The sequence below is a fragment of the Thalassophryne amazonica genome, chromosome 5, assembly GCF_902500255.1.
Source record: "Thalassophryne amazonica chromosome 5, fThaAma1.1, whole genome shotgun sequence".
NCBI classification, from domain to species: Eukaryota; Metazoa; Chordata; class Actinopteri; order Batrachoidiformes; family Batrachoididae; genus Thalassophryne; species Thalassophryne amazonica.
The window spans coordinates 97,809,920-97,828,406 of NC_047107.1; the positions used below are offsets into that span (position 1 = coordinate 97,809,920).

Below are 18,487 nucleotides of genomic sequence, written 5' to 3' on the forward strand. Positions count from 1 at the left end.
ATATGGTTTGTATTTCTAATTGATGTGAATAAAGTCCAACACATAGTGGCAGTTTTACCATCAGAGAGCCTCGATCGTCCACAACGACCACAAAGACTCCAAGCTGTCATTGATGTTAAAGGGGCAATACACAGTATTAAGAACAGGGGTATGTAAACTTTTGATCAGGGTCATTTGGGTAGTTTCTGTTGTCATTGTGATTTAAAAAGAGTAAATACAATTGTTTGACAGTAAATGGCTTCACCCAACCAATAACCATGAGTGAAAAAAAGTTTTTTGTTATCATTCATATTCTCTTAAAAATGGCCAAAAAGACAAAAATTCTGCCAAAGTACGAGGGCTGTCAATAAAGTAACGGTCCTTTTTATTTTTTTCAAAAACTATATGGATTTCATTCATATGTTTTTACGTCAGACATGCTTGAACCCTCGTGCGCATGCGTGAGTTTTTCCACGCCTGTCGGTGACGTCATTCGTCTGTGAGCACTCCTTGTGGGAGGAGTCGTCCAGCCCCTCGTCGGAATTCCTTTGTCTGAGAAGTTGCTGAGAGACTGGCGCTTTGGTTGATCAAAATTTTTTCTAAACTGTGAGACACATCGAAGTGGACACGGTTCGAAAAATTAAGCTGGTTTTCAGTGAAAATTTTAACGGCTGATGAGAGATTTTGAGGTGAGACTGTCGCTTTAAGGACTTTTCACGGTGCGAGACGTCGCGCAGCACTCTCAGGCGGCGTCATCAGCCTGTTCAAGCTGAAAACCTCCACATTTCAGGCTCTATTGATCCAGGACGTCGTGAGAGAACAGAGAAGTTTCAGAAGAAGTCAGTTTCAGCATTTTATCTGGATATTCCACTGTTAAAGGAGATTTTTTTAATGAAAGACGTGCGGACGGGTCCGCGCGTCGGGACGCAGCCGCCGCGACGCTCCGCCACAGGAAAAACACCTCTGTTGAAAGCCTTAAGGACAAGTTGGAACATGTCCTGCCTGTTAAAACAATTTCTCATATACTCACTCCACTGAAAGCCATCAAAAGCCGCCTGGATTTTACAAATGGTTATCAACACGGAGGTGTTTTTCCTGTGCCGCCGCACCACGTCGGCTGCGTCCCGACGCGCGGATCCGTCCGCACGTCTTTCATTAAAAAAATCTCCGTTAACAGTGGAATATCCGGATAAAATGCTGAAACCGACTTCTTCTGAAACTTCTCTGTTCTCTCACGACGTCCTGGATCAATAGAGCCTGAAATGTGGAGGTTTTCAGCTTGAACAGGCTGATGACGCCGCCTGAGAGCGCTGCGCGACGTCTCGCACCGTGAAAAGTCCTTAAAGCGACAGAATCACCTCAAAATCTCTCATCAGCCGTTAAAATTTTCACTGAAAACCAGCTTAATTTTTCGAACCGTGTCCACTTTGATGTGTCTCACAGGTTTAGAAAAAATTTTGATCAAACAACGCGCCAGTCTCTCAGCAACTTCTCAGACAAAGGAATTCCGACGAGGGGCTGGACGACTCCTCCCACAAGGAGTGCTCACAGGCGAATGACGTCACCGACAGGCGTGGAAAAACTCACGCATGCGCACGAGGGTTCAAGCATGTCTGACGTAAAAACATATGAATGAAATCCATATAGTTTTTGAAAAAAATAAAAAGGACCGTTACTTTATTGACAGCCCTCGTATAATGAACAGAGTTATTCAGAGTTATTCAGTTATTCAGAGTTATGTGCAATATTGTCAAACATCTTGTGCAATATAGCTTCCAATCATTTCACATAAATTTGTTGTACTTACTGTAAAAAAAAAAAACTGATTGATTTGTATTTAATACTAACGCTTCTATAATTGTGTATTTAACTAACCATTGTCTACTGTTTCTGTTCTCTGACAAAACTATTTCTTTTGGGATAAATAAAGTTGATCTGTATTTTAACTACTTTCATAAATTAAACACACTTAGGTTCCTATATATTTGGGTGATATCGAGCATTTAATTTAATTTATTTATTTATTGCTTCACCAGTTTGGGGGGTAGGGTTGACACACAGACATTTACTTATCAAACTACTCAGCATGTCCTTAGGAGCATACTGCCCATATGTTACCATTGTACATGCTAAAGCCCAACCAATTTGGATTATTTCGGGGCAGGGGGATACAATACTGATATTAGGAAGTTACAAAAATTACTATGCTGATATATCTGCCAATATATAAATGTGTTTAATTCTCACTCATTTTAAAGGCAATAGTAAGTCCCATCTGCTGCATCTTGTTTTCATTCTGTATATTGATTTGGCATAAGTTTTATGCCAGATGCCCTTCCTGATGCAACTCCGTGGTTTGAACTGAAAATCTTCCGCACTGAAACCAATCACACTAACCACTTGTCCACCACCCCTGCCCACTCATTTTAAAGATAATACAGTGGTCCCTCGCTATATCGCGGTTCGCGGCCTCGCAGTTTTGCAGATTTTTTTTAGTGCAATTTTGCATGCTTCTTTTTTTTTTTTTTAAACATCGCATTGTGTTCTGCGTCCTTATCAGGCGGGCCGGTCGCGGCACCGGTCGGCATCACCACGATTGCTCTCACTGCTTCGATGCGCTTACTGAGTCTGCGGGCTCGGTAAATGCCACAGCGGGTCACTCACACCGCCCTCCTGTCTGCTGTGCGGAGTTGCGGACAACTCTGGCAACAGGTTCAGAGACTACGCTTGCTGTTTTGATGTGGAGCGCTCGGGCAGCCCGCAAGGATAGACTTCTTGCGGAAAAATCCGCAGCGCCCGCTGCATGGTCTCGGTAACCTCAGCCGCAGAGCTCCGTGGCCATGACTTGGATTCTTTGCGGGTCCCACATCCGTACCCCCGGAGGCAGTGAGTGAAGGGAGAGCATGCGCATTGTGTTCTGCGTGTGTCCATTTATAATCTTCTCACCCACAAGAAAAAAGAGAGTGTTTACACAGGAGAGAAAAGTGAGAAAATGTTAATGCCTATTTGAGAAAAGTGTATAAAGTGTGTAGTGAGGGGTTTTACAGCCTTAAAACATCTATAATAATTGTAAAAAAATAACGCTGACTACTTTGCGGATTTCGCCTATCGCGGGTTATTTTTAGAACGTAACTCCCGCGATAAATGAAGGACCTCTGTATAAGAGAAAAATGCCAAATATATTGGGTTTATACAGAAATTAAGCTGTCTGGAAGCTTATTGCGGCCTCAATTATTTTCTTAGAGCAACCAAACAACATATGTCATGTTTCCGTGATGTTGAGTTTCCTTGAATTGGCATTCGCCATGTTGCATTGCATAAAATGTAGAGGCATTTGCATAAATAGACTTCTCATTTATTTTGGCCACACTTAGCTGGCAGCATAGCAACCACTTGTTACTGTCAACCACTCACTGTAACTGAAAATGAATAACAGCTGGTCTCTTGTTGCTAATATGACCAAGGGGCAGAGGAGATCCCAGCCATGCTGGGCAGCATGGCCAACAATGCCATTGGAGTGTTGTTTCTGCATTGTTTATTCAGTTAAAGTTTTCACATGTGCAAAAATATTTGTGAAAGGCTCATAACAGACTATATTATCAGCGAACTGATATATCAGTTGGGCTATAGTGTGTAGTACAAGTAAACAAATGAGTAGTAGAGACACAGTTTGGCTGTAATACGGTGCCACAACTTTAACTGTCCTTTTTCCAAGATGTTTACAGATCACACGTATACATATACTCACATATGTCATGAAGATTTCTATTTTGCAATGGCAAACTTAGCAATGCTAATATTACATGTATTGTCGTCTTTGGATTTTCCCGGGAAGTTGTTACTAGGCTCCAGCTGCATCATGGGATAGCGTAATGTAGTCTGTTTACACCCTATAAATACATCATTCGGGTACCATTCAGCTAGTACTAAATGGCGAGTGATTATTCAGATATCCCATGGATTGTGGCATACTGATTTTTGCTGATGATGTAGTACACTGGTATGACTATTTAGATCTAGCACTGTCTACTTGTCACTCTTTACCTGTCTAATGGTCTGTCATTAAAAGGCATTTTGCTTTATTACTATTTCCATTGTGTTGTGTCTATTTGCAACACATCTGTGTTTTTGTGTGGATTTACAGCACCCATGTTACCAAATGTTACATGTTACCAGTTATACTGCAGCTTTGTGATGAAGTGGTATAGAGGAGGATTTTCTTAAAAAGAAGACCTGAAAGTTTAGCTACAAATTGCCAGAAGGTACACTTGAGATGCAAGCCTGGATTTGATCTGTTTTGGTGAAAGAAAATCCTTCTCCGCTCTACTCCACTATGAAACTAAGAGTGGTGATGCAAAATGCAAAAATTGCACTGTGCACAATTTCTCCAAAAATTACAAGGTCAGCTGTTGTAATTGAAGACAGATCCTGGAGCAGGGTTTGATAGCTTGCACCCACAGCTTTGGAAAAGGACAAAGATTTGACTAAATATGACACCAGACTCTCCGACTTATGGCACTGGATAAACCCATGAACTTTTTATTATGCTATATCCTAGTCTGTGGTTACATCAGGGTGAAGTCTGAGCACGTGTGATGGTCTTCAGTCACAGTCACATAAGCCTATAACTTCTTCTGGGTTGTCTTGGTGGCTTTCCTCACTCTTCTCCCTCTTGCACAGTCACTCAGTTTTTCAGAACGTCTCCTCCATGCAGATTTACCATAGAGTGCCATATGGTTTGTATTTCTAATTGATGTGAATAAAGTCCAACACATAGTGGCAGTTTTACCATCAGAGAGCCTCGATCGTCCACAACGACCACAAAAGACTCCAAGCTGTCATTGATGTTAAAGGGGCAATACACAGTATTAAGAACAGGGGTATGTAAACTTTTGATCAGGGTCATTTGGGTAGTTTCTGTTGTCATTGTGATTTAAAAAGAGTAAATACAATTGTTTGACAGTAAATGGCTTCACCCAACCAATAACCATGAGTGAAAAAAAGTTTTTTGTTATCATTCATATTCTCTTAAAATGGCCAAAAAGACAAAAATTCTGCCAAAGTACGAGGGCTGTCAATAAAGTAACGGTCCTTTTTATTTTTTTCAAAAACTATATGGATTTCATTCATATGTTTTTACGTCAGACATGCTTGAACCCTCGTGCGCATGCGTGAGTTTTTCCACGCCTGTCGGTGACGTCATTCGTCTGTGAGCACTCCTTGTGGGAGGAGTCGTCCAGCCCCTCGTCGGAATTCCTTTGTCTGAGAAGTTGCTGAGAGACTGGCGCTTTGGTTGATCAAAATTTTTTCTAAACTGTGAGACACATCGAAGTGGACACGGTTCGAAAAATTAAGCTGGTTTTCAGTGAAAATTTTAACGGCTGATGAGAGATTTTGAGGTGAGACTGTCGCTTTAAGGACTTTTCACGGTGCGAGATGTCGCGCAGCGCTCTCAGGCGGCGTCATCAGCCTGTTCAAGCTGAAAACCTCCACATTTCAGGCTCTATTGATCCAGGACGTCGTGAGAGAACAGAGAAGTTTCAGAAGAAGTCAGTTTCAGCATTTATCTGGATATTCCACTGTTAAAGGAGATTTTTTTAATGAAAGACGTGCGGACGGGTCCGCGCGTCGGGACGCAGCCGCCGCGACGCTCCGCCACAGGAAAAACACCTCTGTTGAAAGCCTTAAGGACAAGTTGGAACATGTCCTGCCTGTTAAACAATTTCTCATATACTCACTCCACTGAAAGCCATCAAAAGCCGCCTGGATTTTACAAATGGTTATCAACACGGAGGTGTTTTTCCTGTGCCGCCGCACCACGTCGGCTGCGTCCCGACGCGCGGATCCGTCCGCACGTCTTTCATTAAAAAATCTCCGTTAACAGTGGAATATCCGGATAAAATGCTGAAACCGACTTCTTCTGAAACTTCTCTGTTCTCTCACGACGTCCTGGATCAATAGAGCCTGAAATGTGGAGGTTTTCAGCTTGAACAGGCTGATGACGCCGCCTGAGAGCGCTGCGCGACGTCTCGCACCGTGAAAAGTCCTTAAAGCGACAGAATCACCTCAAAATCTCTCATCAGCCGTTAAAATTTTCACTGAAAACCAGCTTAATTTTTCGAACCGTGTCCACTTTGATGTGTCTCACAGGTTTAGAAAAAATTTTGATCAAACAACGCGCCAGTCTCTCAGCAACTTCTCAGACAAAGGAATTCCGACGAGGGGCTGGACGACTCCTCCCACAAGGAGTGCTCACAGGCGAATGACGTCACCGACAGGCGTGGAAAAACTCACGCATGCGCACGAGGGTTCAAGCATGTCTGACGTAAAAACATATGAATGAAATCCATATAGTTTTTGAAAAAAATAAAAAGGACCGTTACTTTATTGACAGCCCTCGTATAATGAACAGAGTTATTCAGAGTTATTCAGTTATTCAGAGTTATGTGCAATATTGTCAAACATCTTGTGCAATATAGCTTCCAATCATTTCACATAAATTTGTTGTACTTACTGTAAAAAAAAAAAAAACTGATTGATTTGTATTTAATACTAACGCTTCTATAATTGTGTATTTAACTAACCATTGTCTACTGTTTCTGTTCTCTGACAAAACTATTTCTTTTGGGATAAATAAAGTTGATCTGTATTTTAACTACTTTCATAAATTAAACACACTTAGGTTCCTATATATTTGGGTGATATCGAGCATTTAATTTAATTTATTTATTTATTGCTTCACCAGTTTGGGGGGTAGGGTTGACACACAGACATTTACTTATCAAACTACTCAGCATGTCCTTAGGAGCATACTGACCATATGTTACCATTGTACATGCTAAAGCCCAACCAATTTGGATTATTTCGGGGCAGGGGGATACAATACTGATATTAGGAAGTTACAAAAATTACTATGCTGATATATCTGCCAATATATAAATGTGTTTAATTCTCACTCATTTTAAAGGCAATAGTAAGTCCCATCTGCTGCATCTTGTTTTCATTCTGTATATTGATTTGGCATAAGTTTTATGCCAGATGCCCTTCCTGATGCAACTCCGTGGTTTGAACTGAAAATCTTCCGCACTGAAACCAATCACACTAACCACTTGTCCACCACCCCTGCCCACTCATTTTAAAGATAATACAGTGGTCCCTCGCTATATCGCGGTTCGCGGCCTCGCAGTTTTGCAGATTTTTTTAGTGCAATTTTGCATGCTTCTTTTTTTTTTTTTTAAACATCGCATTGTGTTCTGCGTCCTTATCAGGCGGGCCGGTCGCGGCACCGGTCGGCATCACCACGATTGCTCTCACTGCTTCGATGCGCTTACTGAGTCTGCGGGCTCGGTAAATGCCACAGCGGGTCACTCACACCGCCCTCCTGTCTGCTGTGCGGAGTTGCGGACAACTCTGGCAACAGGTTCAGAGACTACGCTTGCTGTTTTGATGTGGAGCGCTCGGGCAGCCCGCAAGGATAGACTTCTTGCGGAAAAATCCGCAGCGCCCGCTGCATGGTCTCGGTAACCTCAGCCGCAGAGCTCCGTGGCCATGACTTGGATTCTTTGCGGGTCCCACATCCGTACCCCCGGAGGCAGTGAGTGAAGGGAGAGCATGCGCATTGTGTTCTGCGTGTGTCCATTTATAATCTTCTCACCCACAAGAAAAAAGAGAGTGTTTACACAGGAGAGAAAAGTGAGAAAATGTTAATGCCTATTTGAGAAAAGTGTATAAAGTGTGTAGTGAGGGGTTTTACAGCCTTAAAACATCTATAATAATTGTAAAAAAATAACGCTGACTACTTTGCGGATTTCGCCTATCGCGGGTTATTTTTAGAACGTAACTCCCGCGATAAATGAGGGACCTCTGTATAAGAGAAAAATGCCAAATATATTGGGTTTATACAGAAATTAAGCTGTCTGGAAGCTTATTACGGCCTCAATTATTTTCTTAGAGCAACCAAACAACATACGTCATGTTTCCGTGATGTTGAGTTTCCTTGAATTGGCATTCGCCATGTTGCATTGCATAAAATGTAGAGGCATTTGCATAAAATAGACTTCTCATTTATTTTGGCCACACTTAGCTGGCAGCATAGCAACCACTTGTTACTGTCAACCACTCACTGTAACTGAAAATGAATAACAGCTGGTCTCTTGTTGCTAATATGACCAAGGGGCAGAGGAGATCCCAGCCATGCTGGGCAGCATGGCCAACAATGCCATTGGAGTGTTGTTTCTGCATTGTTTATTCAGTTAAAGTTTTCACATGTGCAAAAATATTTGTGAAAGGCTCATAACAGACTATATTATCAGCGAACTGATATATCAGTTGGGCTATAGTGTGTAGTACAAGTAAACAAATGAGTAGTAGAGACACAGTTTGGCTGTAATACGGTGCCACAACTTTAACTGTCCTTTTTCCAAGATGTTTACAGATCACACGTATACATATACTCACATATGTCATGAAGATTTCTATTTTGCAATGGCAAACTTAGCAATGCTAATATTACATGTATTGTCGTCTTTGGATTTTCCCGGGAAGTTGTTACTAGGCTCCAGCTGCATCATGGGATAGCGTAATGTAGTCTGTTTACACCCTATAAATACATCATTCGGGTACCATTCAGCTAGTACTAAATGGCGAGTGATTATTCAGATATCCCATGGATTGTGGCATACTGATTTTTGCTGATGATGTAGTACACTGGTATGACTATTTAGATCTAGCACTGTCTACTTGTCACTCTTTACCTGTCTAATGGTCTGTCATTAAAAGGCATTTTGCTTTATTACTATTTCCATTGTGTTGTGTCTATTTGCAACACATCTGTGTTTTTGTGTGGATTTACAGCACCCATGTTACCAAATGTTACATGTTACCAGTTATACTGCAGCTTTGTGATGAAGTGGTATAGAGGAGGATTTTCTTAAAAAGAAGACCTGAAAGTTTAGCTACAAATTGCCAGAAGGTACACTTGAGATGCAAGCCTGGATTTGATCTGTTTTGGTGAAAGAAAATCCTTCTCCGCTCTACTCCACTATGAAACTAAGAGTGGTGATGCAAAATGCAAAAATTGCACTGTGCACAATTTCTCCAAAAATTACAAGGTCAGCTGTTGTAATTGAAGACAGATCCTGGAGCAGGGTTTGATAGCTTGCACCCACAGCTTTGGAAAAGGACAAAGATTTGACTAAATATGACACCAGACTCTCCGACTTATGGCACTGGATAAACCCATGAACTTTTTATTATGCTATATCCTAGTCTGTGGTTACATCAGGGTGAAGTCTGAGCACGTGTGATGGTCTTCAATCACAGTCACATAAGCCTATAACTTCTTCTGGGTTGTCTTGGTGGCTTTCCTCACTCTTCTCCCTCTTGCACAATCACTCAGTTTTTCAGAACGTCTCCTCCATGCAGATTTACCATAGAGTGCCATATGGTTTGTATTTCTAATTGATGTGAATAAAGTCCAACACATAGTGGCAGTTTTACCATCAGAGAGCCTCGATCGTCCACAACGACCACAAAAGACTCCAAGCTGTCATTGATGTTAAAGGGGCAATACACAGTATTAAGAACAGGGGTATGTAAACTTTTGATCAGGGTCATTTGGGTAGTTTCTGTTGTCATTGTGATTTAAAAAGAGTAAATACAATTGTTTGACAGTAAATGGCTTCACCCAACCAATAACCATGAGTGAAAAAAAGTGCCAAACCGACTTCTTCTGAAACTTCTCTGTTCTCTCACGACGTCTTGGATCAATAGAGCCTGAAATGTGGAGGTTTTCAGCTTGAACAGGCTGATGACGCCGCCTGAGAGCGCTGCGCGACGTCTCGCACCGTGAAAAGTCCTTAAAGCGACAGAATCACCTCAAAATCTCTCATCAGCCGTTAAAATTTTCACTGAAAACCAGCTTAATTTTTCGAACCGTGTCCACTTTGATGTGTCTCACAGGTTTAGAAAAAATTTCGATCAAACAACGCGCCAGTCTCTCAGCAACTTCTCAGACAAAGGAATTCCGACGAGGGGCTGGACGACTCCTCCCACAAGGAGTGCTCACAGGCGAATGACGTCACCGACAGGCGTGGAAAAACTCACGCATGCGCACGAGGGTTCAAGCATGTCTGACGTAAAAACATATGAATGAAATCCATATAGTTTTTGAAAAAAATAAAAAGGACCGTTACTTTATTGACAGCCCTCGTATGTAAACCTTTGAGCACAGCTGTATTTACTTTTTGATTTGTGTGTTCTGCATTTATAGCCTTAACTTAGAGGTGCTGTGGCCTTTCTTGGCCACCACAGTGGGTGCATGGGACGTGCAAAATTTCACGAGCATCTTCATCCAAGAAAATTTGTTCATGTTTCTTAACATTACAACCGAGGAGATTTTTGTTAATGTGTCCTGAAATAATCGACAGACCTCATTACAGGAAAAGCAAACATACTCTCCTCACTCACCTCATCACCAAAGAGCTGGAATGTCAGTTGGTGTTATTACAGTTGAATGACCTGCTACACTTTGACAATAACAGGTTCTAATGAGTGATTCTCTAGTTAATTATTAACAAATCCATGTAAGAATAAAAATGATGCAAATACAAGAATAAATACGTTTATATCATAGCAAGATTGTGCTCGTTCTGACCGTGTTTAGTTTAACACTATGACTGTAATAGTCATTTTTGGTAAGGTGCCAAGCTTGTTCCTGGCCCGCCTTTTGATAGAGCTGGGAAACAGAAGCACTATGTTGGGTTTGTTGCCAGGCAGCACAAATCCACTTGTAGTTCACTCCCAATAAATCAGTCAGCTTACAGGAAATTTCCAAAGACCAAGCAAACCTGCAGAAAATATACAATAGGGCTTTGCAGCAAATCAGTGTATTAAGTTGAATGCATTGTGTCGCTTTACTATGAACTGTACTTTGTGATGTGTGTGTTGCATAGGTTTGTTTCTCTGCAGGACTGACTCTCATCTTTGATCTTTGCTAACTTGTAAACCTCACATTTTTGCGTGAGAGTGCACAGTCTCTCTGTGATTATGGCTGGAGAATAAATTTAATCTATAATGTTTTTGTGCTGTGAGATTATGCATAATCTATATATTAAAAGTCAAGTGGCCTCTGTGTATGTGTGTGTGTATTTGAATTGAATAAGCTTTATTTTCATTGTATAAAAACACAATGAAATGTCCTTCGGCAACACCCCTGTACAGCAGCTCCCTCACAGATAAATTACAATATACAATAGACTATCACATATAAAATATATAGTCTGTTAAAAACTCAGTATAAATAAGATAATGAATATTAAATACATATTTTAAAGAATAAAACAGTGGAGGGATATCCGGTGCAATAATAAAAACAGTGCAGTGTGATCCCCAGTGTGATACAAGTAGTCAATATTCTTCTAAAAGTCTTTTCACAGCCATTGGGAAAAAGCTGTCCTTCAGTCTGTTTGTGCAGGCTCGGATAACCCGGAGCCTGCCAGACGGGAGGATGGAGAAGAGGGAGTGTCCCGGATGGTAGGGATCATTTGTGATCTTTGTGGCCCATCCGAGAAGGCGTTTTGAGTAAATCTCAGCCAGGGATGGGAGCGGGCAACCGATGATCCGCTGAGCTGTTTTAATCACTCGCTGAAGCTGTTTCTTCTCAGATGCGGTGCAGCTGGCGTACCACACCGTACATCCATATGTGAGTACGCTCTCGATGGTGCAGCTGTAGAAATTCTTCAACAGAGGCGGAGGCAGCTTGTTCTTTTTCAATGTTCTTAGGAAAAATAGGCGTTGCTGGGCCTTTTTAACCATATGATTGGTATTGGCTGTCCAGCCAACTTCCTCAGAGATGTGTAGTCCTAGGAACTTGAATTCTTGGACACATTCCACCCGTTCCCCTTTGATCATCAGAGCATGGTGAGGTGTAGCCCGCGCCTTCCGAAAGTCAATTATTATTTCTTTCCTTTTCTTGGTATTCAGGTCGAGATGGTTTTCACTGCACCATGTCACCAGTGAATCCACTTCCTCTCTGTAGGGCGTTTTATTGTTGTCACTAATCAGTCCCACGACTGTCATGACTGTTGTATGGCTTTGATCACGGAGAAACTGGGGAGAGCTGACCTTTACCGTTTGGTATGCTTATTTATTTTGGGTCAAGGATGAACGCCATGAAAACGGAAAGTTGATAGGACAAATATTTTTGGAGATATGGATAACAAACGGATATTATGTAACAACACTGAACAATGGACATTGATAATTAAATTCTGGATTCACACATTCCAGCAGGGGCGGTAAATCATCTATCTATTAAAAGTGAAGTGGCCTTTGTGTATGTGTATGCATATGCGTGCGTGCTTGTGTGCGTGCGTGTGTGTGTGTGTACCTTCGATCATGGAGAAACTGGGGAGAGCTGACATTTGCCGTTTGGCATGCTTATGCATTTTGGGTCGAGGATGAATGGCACCAAAGCGGAACGTTGATAGGACTAATATTTTTGGACAAATTACGGATATTATGGAACAACAGTGAACACTGAATGTTGATAATTACATTCTGGACTCATACCCCATTCCAAATTATTACAGAAACTTTGCATAATTTATTACCACCCCTGAAAAATGTCAGGTACTTATTTTTTATAAACACTACCCAATCTAGACCCCGTGGATCCCCACGGGCATCACGCTAGTCTAACATGATTGATCATTGTCACATTATTTTCGGTCATGAGATGACTCAACTTCTTTCTCTTTTCTTGCAGAGCAGCCATGAGGCTTAACATCACTATGTGCAGGGAGTCAGTCAGTAATGCGACATTTCACTTAAGTGAGATTACTTCAGTTGTTCGGTTGTTACCAAACTTGGTACATGCATTACATAGCAAGACCCCAAGAAGCCTATTGATTTTGGGGTAAAAAAATTCAAAGGTTAAGGTCACTGGAGCGTACTTTGTAAAAGTCTTGTGAGTGCAATAACGTCTTTTGTAAATGCCCGTTTGTCACCAATCTTGGTACGTGTGTTAGGTATTTTGACCACAAGAAGCCTATTGACTTTGGGTTCAAAAGTTAAAAAAGGTTAAGGGCACTGGAGCATACGTTGTAAAAATCCTGTGAGCGCAGTGCATTAAGTGTTGGTGACCCCACGAAGTCTATTGATTTGGGTGTCAAAAAGTCAAAATCACTGAACTCTACTTTGTAAAAACCCTCTGCAGAAACGTGTCACTTGTCAATGGTAAGCTTATCAACATTTGCCCAGGGTGTTTTGACAGCCGCTCAAGGTCACCACAGTAGATCCATTAGAGATCCACAATGGGATTTGGCAAGTTACATGCTGGATGCCCTTCCTGAGTCAACTCCAGTTGTTTATGGAGGACCATGCGCAGCTCCCAGGGTTCCTAAGTGGTCTCCCAGCCAAGAACCCATCAGGACCTACTCTGTTGAATGTCTAATGACATCAGATGCACACAGAGTTGCACGGCTGCCAGTATGAACCACAACATACACAAATAAATAGTTGTCACTGTACTTGTTTTCCCTCCATAGTGTTGTTGTAGGTAAAAACAAGGTATGCGGCCGAACTGTAGGGGAATGTCATGTCAGTTATACATTGTTGATGTTTGAATCTTTTTGCAGGGTGCACAGCCGTACATTTTGTGTCAATATGCAGAGAAATGCATATATGTTCCTGCTCTTTCTATTCTGTGCACCTACGGAGTTAAAAGGTAAGTTCAGGGTTTCACAAAAAACAAGCCCTCATCTTCTTTTTAGTGACTTTGGTAGAAAGACTGGAAACTGGTGATTGGTTACCATCTGTGTTGACAGGTGCATCTCCACCAGGGAAACCAATCTTCCTCAGATGTCGGTCCCCTGAAAAAGAGACGTTTAGCTGTTGGTGGGAACCAGGCTCTGACGGGGGGCTGCTGACCTCACATCGCCTCTACTACCAGAGAGAAGAGTCAGTCCAATTTTGAAGTTATCAGCCATAATGAATGCAAGGGAAAGTGTCGTAGAATTGTAAGCTAGAGTAGAACACTACAGGCTTCTTAGTTGCCACATTTGTATTTGATCATACCCAATCAAATCCTTTACCTCAGGGACCCCACTCACCCTAACCGAAAGTGGATACAGTTTATAATGGGTCCCCATTAAAATCAACTCACTGACATTTAAGACTGTTTATTGGAGTAACATCCCAATATTATGACATTAAACACATCATTGTTGCATCACAAGACTGTTTGTCCATGTGGTACATCTCACTGAAAGAAACAATTCAAATATGTAAATAAGAAAAACGTAGTGTATATTTTGCCGGATGCGGCAAACACGCACCTAGCGATATTTGACGGGATCTCCTCGCTGATTGGCTAGTTCAAATGATGTCATCGTAGAGGGTATTTCAACATGGCGGCGCCCTCAGCATTGAGTGTTGCTTCACCCTCTGCATTCAGTGTTGGTGGTAATTTTTCATCTTTAAATGCCGTTTTAGGTGCCATAGAGTCGTTTGAATTGGAACAGAAAGTCACCTACCGGCAGAGGGATTCTATGCCATTTTGGGTGCCATGAAGTCATTTGAATCGTAACAGAAAATCACCTACAACCCCTGGCAATAATTATGGAATCACCGGCCTCGGAGGATGTTCACAGCAAAAACTGTGAAAACGTTCCTTGCAAAAAGACACATAGGGTCAATGTCATGGCCTGCAAATAGTCCGGATCTTAATCCAATTGAAAATCTTTGGTGGAAGTTGAAGAAAATGGTCCATGACAAGGCTCCAACCTGCAAAGCTGATCTGGCAACAGCAATCAGAGAAAGTTGGAGCCAGATTGATGAAGAGTATTGTTTGTCACTCATTAAGTCCATGCCTCAGAGACTGCAAGCTGTTATAAAAGCCAGAGGTGGTGCAACAAAATACTAGTGATGGAGCGTTCTTCTGTTTTTCATGATTCCATAATTTTTTTTCTCAGAATTGAGTGATTCCATATTTTTTTCCCTCTGCTTGGTCTAAAAAAGTAACCGTTACTGACTACCACAATTTTTTTTTCCCGATTTCTTATAGTGTTTCTTAAAGCCAGAAAGTTGCCGTTTGAAATGACTTTAGTTTTGTGTCATGTCTGTGATCTGCTTTTTTTCTACAAAATTAAACAACTGAGGCCGGTGATTCCATAATTTTTGCCAGGGGTTGTACTAGTCAGGCGGCTAAGGGACAAATTTTAGGGGAATCATGCACTTTTATACAAAAGTGCCAAAACTTTATCAGAGGTACTTTATAGTGTCCTAGAGTATATAAGATCGGGAGACATTGAATCCATAAACGTCTACACTCTAAAAATTTTGGTTTAAGAGAATAACCATTTTCAGCCTTCTACAGCATATAATTCATGACAAACTCTTATCCAAATGTCTTTTTAAGTTCATAATATAAACTTGAAGGTTATGAAAAATGTATTAAGGCTAAGTAGGGATGCTTCGAATGTACTTCAGTGTGCTTACACTCTTAGAAAAAGCATTAATCTAGGAAAAGTGACTAAATATTGTCTAACTCATTGTGAATATCAATATACCTATGCAATATAGCTGTTTGCGAGCATAGAGCAAAGGAAAGATGCTACTCATGCACGCTAACATATTTACACTCTAAAATAACAGTGTTTGAACAGAAAGAAATGCTTTTTTATTAATTACAAGAAATCAATTTTGTTTTTATGGCCATAACCATTATTATTATTGTTGTTATCATTATTATTTTATGTTATTGGTATTAAGACGATTATCACCATATTTTTTAACTGAAAACATTGTAAATACCTGGTTGGCAAACTTCCTAGATATGCACAAATGTTTCATGAATATTTTTAATGAACTACTCTCTACAGCTTTCATGCTAGGAAGATCACAGTGACTTAATTTTATGTCTCACAGGTAGAGGTCTGTTAAAGATCCCTACAGGCCTGAAATGAGTCCTGTACCTCTTTCCATTTTGAAACATACCACCCTGCTAATGTATAAGGATGTACGATGACGTATGACGCCGCACGACGGACGATACCTGATCACATAAGCTCAGTATAGCTTTGCACTAGTTGCAGTAGCCATTCTCTACAGCTTAACAATGTCCAATCTTGATCACTGGCCCCCTACATAATAACCATATGATCGTATTGTCATATGAATAGCAAAATATACACTGTATTATAACCATGCAAACACCCTTTTAAAAAAAGCAGGATACAGGGCTAAAATCAAATGTCTCCCGCTTTGACATGACTTAATATAACCTAAAGAGTCCCTAGCTGGACAAAGTTTGGCGCTTTTGTAAAAAAGTGCACGATTCTATCCCTTAACTGCTGGACTATACTGCCAGAGGGATTCTCGGACGCTAAAAGCAGCTCAGAAACATGGCATAGCTGTGCCCAAAATTATTTCCACCGTGCCCGAAATTATTTCCTCCGCCGCACCCAAAAGTATGTCCACCGGCGCTTTTCGCCATGCGGTGGAAATCATTTCAGACACGGTGGAAATAATTTTCTGTGTGGGGCAGGGTTGATAAACAAAACCTGCAAATTCAAGACAGAATAAAAATGAAAATACAGAAGTCCATGTCAGCACATGTGTTTATCCTGTTTTTTATCTGTCCGTGTCATGTCTGCAAAACCTTCGATCAGTCCAAAATAGTGAATGGTAAAATATTTCCAATAATCAATCAATCAATTTTTTTTTTTTTATATAGCGCCAAATCACAACAAACAGTTGCCCCAAGGCGCTTTATATTGTAAGGCAAGGCCATACAACAATTATGTAAAACCCCAACGGTCAAAACGACCCCCTGTGAGCAAGCACTTGGCTACAGTGGGAAGGAAAAACTCCCTTTTAACAGGAAGAAACCTCCAGCAGAACCAGGCTCAGGGAGGGGCAGTCTTCTGCTGGGACTGGTTGGGGCTGAGGGAGAAAACCGGGAAAAAGACATGCTGTGGAGGGGAGCAGAGATCGATCACTAATGATTAAATGCAGAGTGGTGCATACAGAGCAAAAAGAGAAAGAAACAGTGCATCATAGGAACCCCCCAGCAGTCTACGTCTATAGCAGCATAACTAAGGGATGGTTCAGGGTCACCTGATCCAGCCCTAACTATAAGCTTTAGCAAAAAGGAAAGTTTTAAGCCTAATCTTAAAAGTAGAGAGGGTGTCTGTCTCCCTGATCTGAATTGGGAGCCGGTTCCACAGGAGAGGAGCCTGAAAGCCTGAAGCTTAATTTCCCGCCCGACCGCAGCCGTTCTGTTCCGAATAAATTTAGATGGCAGGCAAAACAGCGCAACCCGCCATTTGCCAGTGCTGTGTACGGCGAAATATCATCCAGTTCAACTTTTCCAAGGGTACCACCATGTTGAAATAAACTCTACGATGATGTCATTTGAACTAGCCAATTAGCGAGGAGATCCGGTGAAATATCGCTCAGTGCGTGTTTGCCGTATCCGGCAAAACATAACCTGCCTAAGAAAAAAAGAATATCAAAACAAAAATCCACACAAACCTGAGCGCTCCCATGCAAAGAGCTTTATTTAAACACCAATAGCAGTAGTGACATTTCGGACGCTGCCCTTCTGACTGGGGGATCCCGAGGTGTTCCCAGGCCAGTGTGGAGATATAATCTCTCCACCTAGTCCTGGGTCTTCCACTGTGTCTCCTCCCAGATGGACGTGCCTGGATCTCCTCCCAGATGGACGTGCCTGGAACACCTCCTTAGGGAGGCCCGGGGGCATCCTTACCGGATGACCGAACCACCTCAGCTGGCTCTTTTCAATGCGAAGGAGCACCGGCTCAACCCCGAGCTCCCCACAGATGACCAAACGTCTTACCCTATCTCTAAGGGAGACACCAGCCACCCTCCTGAGGAAGCCCATTTCGTCCGCTTGTACCTGCGATCTAGTTCTTTCGGTCATGATCCAACCTTCATGACCACAAGTGATAGTAGTAATGAAGATTGAGACTTCTTCTCAATCTTTGAGACTTGGATCAAGAGCTTCACCTTTTGACTCAGCTCCCTTTTCGTCACAATAGTACGATAGAGCGAATGCAATACCGCCCCTGCTGCACCGATTCTCCAGTCAATCTCACGCTCCATTGTTCTCTCACTCGTGAACAAGACCCCGAGGTACTTGACCTCCTTCACTTGGGTCAAGGCCGCATTCCCTTCCCAGAGTAAGCAATCCATCGGTTTCCTGCTGAGAACTGAGAATCTGATCTTATGGTTTACAAATTATTTTGACTATTAAACTTTATTTAAAAATGTTAATTGACTTAAAGTTAGTGGAACGAAACTTAATAGAAGCTAATGAGTTTCAAAGTTTGCTAAAAAGTTCATCTGCTGAAGAAAAAGTTAGTTTCACTAACTGGCTGTTAGCTGATGAACTAAATTGTGCTCCACACTGGTTCAAACTTCTCTTTCTCACTTGCATGATTTAAAAATGCATTTCAGTCCTGTAACGCTTATGATTTTTTTTTTT

General features: G+C 41.6%; 1 protein-coding gene across 1 annotated transcript in view; it reads left to right on the forward strand.

Annotated features, from left to right (window-relative positions):
* The window catches only part of prlrb (prolactin receptor b), a 69,535-nt gene that overhangs the window by 14,747 nt on the left and 36,301 nt on the right, over positions 1-18,487 (forward strand). The window contains exons 2-3 of the mRNA XM_034170954.1: positions 13,617-13,705; positions 13,806-13,938. Coding sequence (XP_034026845.1) covers positions 13,617-13,705; positions 13,806-13,938 — 222 coding nt within the window. The remainder of the gene's footprint in view (positions 1-13,616; positions 13,706-13,805; positions 13,939-18,487) is intronic.